General features: G+C 42.5%; 1 protein-coding gene across 1 annotated transcript; it reads right to left on the bottom strand.

Moving 5' to 3' along the window:
* Positions 1-1,522: 1,522 nt before the first annotated feature.
* MFSD4B (major facilitator superfamily domain containing 4B) lies at positions 1,523-8,259 on the bottom strand. The gene is given in 5 exon segments (XM_043439691.1): positions 1,523-1,726; positions 1,728-2,938; positions 4,597-4,713; positions 6,022-6,190; positions 7,884-8,259. Coding segments are annotated over 5 exon segments (1,737 nt in total). The 5' UTR covers positions 8,067-8,259; the 3' UTR covers positions 1,523-1,669.
* Between the last annotated feature and the right edge of the window lie 1,031 nt (positions 8,260-9,290).

The raw sequence follows: 9,290 nt of genomic DNA, 5'->3' as shown, positions 1-9,290 counted from the left end.
CCAAAACTGTCAGATTGTTAAAATGAACCAATAATGGACAGTGGTCAAGAAAGGTACTATTTTCCACTTACGAAAAAACAAAGGCAAATGTACAGAAATTAGTTCAAAAGTAGACATACTGCAACCAAGTAGAAATTTGGTATTATTCAGCACAAAATGTGCTAAGAAGAAGTGAACAAAATCTGTCATCAATGCCAGTCATTTATCAAAGGATACCCCACACCAGAGTTGCCATGCTCATGATCCCTCTTAGGTCCCCAAGCCACTTTCAAATCATTACTTTGATTTCCCAGATATTTCAAACTCAGGAAAGAGGAGGTCCAGAGGGCTGGCCCAGGTATTCCAATCACTGGAAAAGACTTGTCTCACGGTAAATTAAATTCGCAGCCTAATTTACAGTGCTTACAACGTGACTACCAGCTAGTCTCTGTAAGGAGCAACTCCGAGCAGCAGACTCATTCCCAGACTGTCACTGAGGTAAGCAAAAGGCCACAAGAGACCCCATCCACAGCCCTACTAACATAGTAACTCTGAAACAGCTTTAAAAACTGCAACAAGGCGTCTCCAAATCCTGTGTGAACACAGAGAAAATGAGCATATAAAAATAACTTCTCTTCTTAAAATGTCTGTAAAAATAGTACAATCTCCATCATTGAATGAATCACTGTATTCACTGAAACTAAGACACTGATTGTAAAATGCAACATTACTTTATAGAAGTATATGGGGAAAAACTCAATTTTGTCACATTAAATGATCACTGATTTTAACACATACTTTGATTTCAGAGATGTTAAAAATGTGAAAAAAAGGTGCATCTCAGAATCAATGACAAACAGTACTAAAAATGTATTCCTCAGAATTATTCAAATAAAGTATTAAATACTGAGTCTCTTAAATTGACATTATTCATAATCAGTAGCACATTCTTAAAGCTATTCATTTTTTTTCACTTCTCATTTGAAATGACAAATGGAGTGGCACTTATATTCATCTCTGACAGACATCTTGCACAAACTGTAAAAATGAGGGATTCCCAGTTGAAAGTCATCTCACTTTCATTAGAGACCCAGACCAGGAGATGAGATAAACAAGGCCTACCTAAGTCAGATGACTGAGTGCAGGGCCAGACTAGGAAGCAGAGTGGAGGTTTGAAGCCAGGTCTCTAGGACCTGTTCTGTGCTCTCTTCATAAAAATCTGAAAACATCAGTAATTACCATTTTTTTGATCCAACACTACAGAGTAAAACAATTAATAGAAAACTCTGTCCATTTTCAAAGATGTCTTTTTATGAAACAATTCTCAACTTCCCTGGCAGTGTACTGATGATGGATAATTTGTTTGGCTAACTGATTCAACTACTAAACAGTTTTGCTTTATCCGAATGGCACACCCAACTTCTCAAAAACAAATGCCCTCTCTGCATGCTCTGAGGAGGGGTGAAGGCCATAAAATATTACCTAATCAGCCACATGCCACCAAACACTAGCCTCACAACAGGATCCTGCTGTATGACATCACTGGTTCTCTATGGAAGGCTCTGGGGATTATAGAACATTTCAAGACTTTTTAGCATTTGCTATACTCGGACCTAGAAATTTTGATCCTCAAAGCTTGGTGCAAATATGTTATGACTGGCTTCCTTAGAACTGGTGATTATTTGAGGAGTCAGTAAATAATCCATCCTCTCAAAGCATTAGTCCCTTTTGTCCTGGTTTCTTGCAAGGTAATTCACAGAGGAGTTGCCAGTATTAACTGGAGAGGATTCAAACATTAACACATTTGAGTAGGAATGGTTGGGGACTTCAGCTGTAGGCTCCATCAAAATATTTCTAGATGTCTCTATTACAGAATTCCTCATTGTATCATTCATTTCAATCACTTCAAAGTCCATTTCATTCCATTTTTCTGCATCATCTTCTTCATTCTCTTCCTCATAGTCATTGAGCCCAGAGCTAGAAAGCAGAGCTTTCTGGTCCTCACTTTTCCTGTGTTCTTTTCGCTGACGATCAAGCGGCAAGGTGGCTAATTTGTACAGCACAGGAAATAAAATAGCAGTGGCTACTGATGACCCCAAAGAGGTGTACAAAACTACAGGCAAATCAGGGTATTTGCCCTGAAGAATTCCAATTACTGCAGGAATAGCCATTTCTCCCAGGGCGGCACCGACTACAAAAAATGCTGCAGCTTTCCCATGGATGGTCGTGTACTGCTCAATCCAAGACACTCCACTGGGGAATGTGGTTGCCATTGAGGCCCCATACACTGAAGTTGCTATCCACAGACAAACTGGGCTCTTGTTGAAAAGCACCAGAAATAAAGATGAAGTCAGGCTGCCAATGTTGCTCAACACAATCATGGTTCCAGGTTGTAAACATGTAGCAAAAAAGATTGCCATGCCCCTGCAGGCTGCAAAGGTCCCCCAGAAGATGGAGTTCAACCCGGCTGCTTCACTTTCTTTCATGCCAGCATGGGTGGTTGCAAATGAGAAAACGTAAGAGCCATATGTTACCTCAGCTCCAACATAAAAAAAGAAGAACAGGAAAAGGAGACAGAGAAGGGCGTTGTGATATTTGGCTCTTCGAAACCTCTGAGCAGATGCTCTTGCTTTTTCCTGCTTTGAGCTTTTCTTTAAAAACAGAGCGAAAAAAAAGACAGCAACTACAAAAATATAAGCACCGATAACAGCATAAGCCCACAGTAAGTTCATATCGTCAGGTATTCCAAATAGAGATTCTGAGTCAGCTTCAGATGATTGGTTGAAGGCAGATTGGTTAAAGTCAGCCTCTGTGTGGTTTTCAGCAGACACCGTTGTGCCCAATGCCAATTTAGCCAGCAGTGGAGCCAAAAAGGCACCTAGGGCAAAACTGAAGTGTAAGGCCTGCATGTGTGGGGCTCCTCTGTCCCCCCAAAGAGCCAAGATTAGGACGTTACCACCTATCAATGAGAGATGGAGAATGATTTCATTATAGTAACTTGGCAAAAAAGAAAAAAGTTCATTACTATCAGAAAGAAATATTTTACATGGCACAAGAATTATAATATTCTAAGTTATCAACTGTGGCAACTAAGTCAATTCTATGATTAAGGAGCTCTAACTCACCAACACTACCAGGGAACTCTCAGCACTGGAACCTCGCACACTCACAAACGAATTCTATAATCTAGTAAAGCACTATCGCCTAAAGCCAAGTACATTAGCCCAAGGCTTTTTACAATACAGTTCCAATACCAGGCTTGAATACTTTGGCCACCTGATGCGAAGAGCCGACTCATCAGAAGAGACTCTGATGCTGGGAAAGACTGAAGGCAAAAGGAGAAAAGTGTGGCAGAGGATGAGATGGTTAGATAACATCACCAACTCAACGGACATGAATTTGAGCAAACTCCAGAAGATACTGGAGGTCAGAGGAGCCTGGTGTGCTGCAATCCACAGGGTCACAAAGAGGTGGACGCAACTCAGAAACTGAACAACAATAACACCAGGCATAGGAGGGTGGGGGTAGGGAAGGATATTTATATTTACTTATTCATAAATATTTTAAATATATATTACATAGTAATACATATTATTATGTTATTATTATATAATATTACACATTTTAATATATTATATATGTTGTATGTATTAATATATATAAATATATATTATATAGTAATATACTATCATCATATAGTAATATACTATCATCAGATAGTAGCCAAATGACCAAATTTTTCTATACTGGAAATCAGTAGCCACTTGAGAAAAATTATTTATGTATACAGCAGATGCAAAACACATATTCAGAAACCTGAACATGACAGGATTCTGCCTATTACAAGAAATAAGTAACAAGGATGCCTTCTAACATCTGCAGTTATACTGCCTATGTATCTACAGGGTGAAGACGAGAAGCATCAAGTATAATTTTTTTCTTTCTTTTTAATATATTTGCACATAAACATACAATTCTATCCTGTAATTTCACAACCAAATTAAGCCCAAGGTAAAAAATATTTCTCCAACCTATCAAACACCACGGAAGAGGCGGAGAAAGTTGGCTTTAGGGGTGAACGAATGTCACAAACGTTATTTAGTACATTTTAAAAGACAGAGAGACATGAGGGTAGAAACTTTTGAGAGAAAAGGAAAAGGGAAATAATACACAACATAAGTTCCTCTTAGTTCGAAAGGCAGAGTGCATTTTAATTTGGAGAGCTGCTTCTGTGTTTCCTCAGCCATGTAATGGTTCCAAACTTGGTCTCATCTATTAATTCATCAACTCCTGCCACATTACAATGACAAAGACCTATCCGGACTGAAAGCCTGCTGTCTGCACTGTAATCACCCAGACCGGGGCCCCTCTCCTCTTTGGATACTGGAAATCAACAAACTCTCAAAGAACAAAACCCTCTGAATTCACTCTGTGGCTGGCTGCCCAAAAACAGGCACTCTACTTGGCAAGAAGGGTGGTACCAACTGGGAGCCCCCATGAAAAACACAGTAGGTCAATGTCACTTTAGGGACACTGCAAGTGACAATCTAATATCATCTGCTCTTCTTCTAGTAGAGAAGTGCTACTCCCAGAGATGATAATCAAGGGCTCACTGACCTGTATCCAGAATGCCAACTGAAACACCAAAGGTGGACATCATGACGATAAGTAACACTGCGGTCTTACAAAATGGAACAAGATAAAGACCAACTGTGGTAGCGAACATTGACACCCCTGAGAAGAAAGGTCAAAGACAGCTATGAAAAACACTATTTATGGCAAAGGGTCATGGATCAAGTCAGTATCATAAAAACTCTCAAAATGCAAAACATGCAAAACAGGTCAAATTAAAATTGAGTAATAAGGAGTAGAGGAGAGGTTCTGCTACTGTAAAGTTATTGCATTTAAAAGTTTCTATTATCTTTATGAACTATAAAGTATAAGCTATTCTAATATAAATACACTTCTAGTACTGCTAATAATCAAACCATACATTATACCACAAGGCAAAATTTTTTTTTTTTTTCCACAAGGCAAAATTTTATAGTGAAACAGAGAGCTCAAAAATTATTTATTTTTAACAACCTAAAGAGATTTTTAGATAAAAGTAAAATATTGAATACAATTACGATAGTAGTTTGTAGTAGAAACGTATTAAACAGTGGCACTAGTAGTAAAGAATCTGCCTGCCAATGCAGGAGACACAAGAGAAATGGGTTCAATCTGTGGATCAGGAAGATCCCCTGGAGTAGGAAATGGCACCCCACTCCAGTATTCTTGCCAAGAAAACTCCATGGAGAGAGGAGATTGGCGGACTATAGTCCATGGTAGCACATAGAATCAGACATAACTGATCAACTGAGCACGCAGCACAAACAAATTTGTTTGAAGACTAGGGAAGGAAATGTAAGAAATACATTCTTTCAACCCACTATGGAAATCAGAGGGATTATTTACTCATTCATCAACCAGAGTAATTATCTCCTTACTTCCAAAGCAATTTTGTCACAAAACTTTAAACATGTCAACTTATCCAAAAAAGAGTAAGTTAAAAGCTTTGCTATCTATTTTGAGAGCGAGGTGGAGAGGCCTGGATTGATCAATCACAAGGAGCAGCTGGGACAAAAATTTAACATTCATCATTTCACCCACCATCCCCTCCCACCTTTGTTCTCAGCCCAGGGTCTAGTCTGGGCAGGTCTGAGGAGTTTATTCTGATCTATGGCCCAGAAGATCTGCCCTAAACACTGACAGAGCTCTTTAAACCTGATCCAGCAGTGGTATCGAGACCACAGTGAAGGTCAGGAGGGCTAAGGATCGCTAACACACTAGGACTAATCTAAATTTCCAGAGGCATCCAGCCCAGATTCCAAGCAACTGCCAAGATGAAAGCAGGCAGCAGAGAAATCTGGCTTCCAGTGAGGATGCCTAAACACTACTTTTAAGCTGTCAACCATTCTGCAAGCCAGTATGTTTCATATTTAAAAACAAGCTGTAAATTCCTTGAACGCCTCAAAGAAGCTGAAATTGTCTTTTACTTACCCAAAAGGAGAAAATGATTCATGCTATCGAAAAGAACTCCACCAATCACAGAGCCACCCAGGTATCCAAAGGCACGGCCCACAAAAATCAGAGAAAGACTGCTGATGTTGCGGTTCACATTCGCTGCCAAGTCTTGAAACGTGGGTCCCAGTATAGCAACACTCATTCCCTAAAATTCAAACAGACAGAAGTTTTTATTTACAATCATTAAAATAATGTTTATGTATGTGGTAGCTTTTTTCAGTATTAAAAAGGGAGGAAGGGACTTCAATGGAAGGTAGGAGATTAAGTCCCATAGTTAAGATAAATTCATAATAAACCTACTAACAGTACTACTACAGCTACAGACTATTTCTGGTGTGCCAAATACTATGGTTTTTCTCATCCTGACAACTCCCAAATTAAAATTTTAAAAAATTAATTCTTTTAGCTTTTTGCTGCAATTCTGTTTCCTTTTTGAACACTACCAGAGAAGACTACAGTATTTCTATTAACAGTAAAATGTAACATTAAAAAACGTTTTTGAAAGTTTTTAGCAGTCTGAAACACATTGCATGCACAAATAACACAAAAATTGTGATGCTAAAAATTTAAGCTTTAAGCCATCAAAATATTAACCCATTTTTGATGCTGTTAAAACAGCAGAATTTCTGGATGTACGTGGGGTCCTTCTTTTAAATTACATGTATAAAACATGCAAGAGAGAAACAATTTGAACGTTTCTCAATCTACATTTTTCTTCAAAGAAAACCAAAGCCTCAGCGTAGTCTGTAAGGCTTTCTTAGACAATATTACATACACCTGTATGCAACGGATTTAAAAATAAAATTTTATTGAAAGACATGTAACTTTAGCAAAAATTAGGGGCTGCAACCGGCTTTCACAGGAAATTCGTTGGACACTTAAAAAGATGTTTCCAATCGGTCTCCATTTCAAGAAGAAGTGATTCTAATTGCACAACTCTGCCCTAAACGCTTGGATGTAGCCCCTCCCCAGACGGGGGCACAGGCGAGAGCGTGCGTCTAATACAGGAGGGAAGGCAGCGCCCCAGCTGTAACCAAATTAGCCCCACCTGCAACGCATCTAACAGGACGAGGCACGGCGTTTGCACTGACTTTTCTTCAAATACAAATACTCGAAGAATCAACTCTGCCTCACAGAAAGACACTAAGTGGCCATAAGTGACCGCTCAGAGAACTCACCCTCCCAACTCCCCAAGACCCCAATATTTAAGACAAGCGACTAAGGGAAGTTTTCTGGATTAAGGTAACCGCCAGACGGCCAAGACGTTTGGCAAAAGGCTAAACTAGCCTTGCAGTTGTTCGAGGAAAAACATTCAAGGATCAGAAAATTTGTTTTACATGAGATTGTAGGCAGACTACGAAACATTCGTGGCTCAACCACTTAACCGGCTGTGTGGTCCGAAAAAGTCACTCTCCCTGTCTGGGTCTATTTCCCCATTTGCAAAAATAAGGGGTCAATTCAGTCAAACGAGTAAGAGAACCCAATAAAGCAGCTTTGTGCAGTAATTTGGGGGTTGGGTGAGCGCAGGAGACGAGAGGTTGCGCGGCTATAGACCTGGCGACCCCTCTTGCATTCCCCCGACCCCACAGAGAGGTAGACAGGTTTGCTGTAACTGGATAACATTAAATATTACGAAAATCTATTTTACGCTTGACAATATTACTCGAAAATAGTAATTGTGCCCATTTTACAGATTGCAAAACTGAGGCTCGGGCAGATGGATGAGCCCAAGGTCACAGAGTCTGCAAGCGGCGGAGACAGGAGCTCAGGAGGCCGCGTTCTCTGCAAGAACATCTGCCCTCGTCTCGGTTTGGGAGGGTTCCAGCCCCGGCTCTCACCAGCCCCAGGAAGGCGGCACACAGGAGGACGGTGATGAACCAGCGCAGCATGCTGCCTGCCCGGCCGCTCCGCCGGGAGCCCACCACTGCCTCTGGCTCATTCTCCGCCGGGGCCTCGGCCTGGAGAAGCCGCTGCCCGGCAGCCGGGGCCCCGGCCCCACAGGGTTCCAGTTCCAGCTCCATCGTGGCGGCTCACGAGCAGCGGTCTCGCTACCGCTCGGCTTCTCAGCGGAGCCTCGGGAACTCGGCACCCTGCCCCGGCCTCGTGCCTCCAGAGCCTGCGGTCCCGGCTGGCGCCACCTCCCCAGGGGCGGCCCTAGTCCGGGCGGAGGAGTCGAACTTTGGGACGCGCCGGCCGTCGCAGGCTGCGGCCGCGCGCCCGCCCTCACGCAGGGCGCCTGCGCGGATCACGTGGCGGAAATGTGGCCTCTCGCCAACCGCGGCCTCTCCCCAAACCGGAAGTTGATGTGGTTGCCCGGGAGACCGGACGTCTCTCTCAGGCCTCAGCATCACACTTAGCTGAGCCCACAGAGGCCGTGCAAGCGGGCGCCCCGCGGCGGAGCGAGCTGAAGCTGCAGCTTGGGACGAGTCAGGAGGTAAGATGCAGCCGAGCCGTCACGAGGAATTGTTGGCCGAGAAAAGCCAGGTATGGCTTCGCACCCGCTCCCCGGGTCTCCTTGTGGGGCGGGCGGGGCAAAGGGAACCGCAAGAACTCTCTCTTATACAAGTTTACAACAGTTCTGCCCTAGTTCCTTTGAGTTCTGTCGACTATTGATCTGTAGTTCACCTGTCACTCCACATTTGTTGCGCCACTATGTAAACTTTCATGTATGATCTCAAATGATCCTCTTAACAACACTCTAAATTACATATTATCCTGGTTTTACAGATAGAATGGAGTCATAGAAAGTAACAACTTGCCCAAGGTCAGTCAGCGAATCAGTGGCTGTTCATAAACAGTGTTAACAGTAGCTCAAAAAAGAAATCTGGAGCCAAAGCTGCGGTTTCCAGCACACACTCGCCCCAATCTCTACAAATATTTCCATTGTTGTAAGGAAGTGGAACAGGGCATGGATTTGTAGAATCCCCGAATTAACAGTAACTTCCCAGGTGGTGCTAGTGGTAAAGAATCCACCTACCAATGCAGGAGATGTAGAAGACGCAGGTTCCATCCCTGGGTTGAGTAGATCCCTTGGAGTAGGAATTGGCAACCCACTCCAGTATTCTTGCCTGGAAAGTTCCATGGACAGAGAAGTTCCTGGCCGGCTGCACCCCATGGGGTCGCAGGGAGTCGGAGACGACTGAGCATGAAGCACTGAACTGGATAATATACCAGTGGAAAAGGAAAAACCTTATATTCTGTATCCTACTTTAGCTTTTTGTCTCCTTTTGCTCCTTGACCAAACA

The sequence above is a fragment of the Cervus canadensis genome, chromosome 20 (assembly GCF_019320065.1).
Source record: "Cervus canadensis isolate Bull #8, Minnesota chromosome 20, ASM1932006v1, whole genome shotgun sequence".
Taxonomy (NCBI): Eukaryota; Metazoa; Chordata; class Mammalia; order Artiodactyla; family Cervidae; genus Cervus; species Cervus canadensis.
Note: the sequence above shows the minus strand (reverse complement) of the source record. Positions and strands in the feature narration are given on the sequence as shown.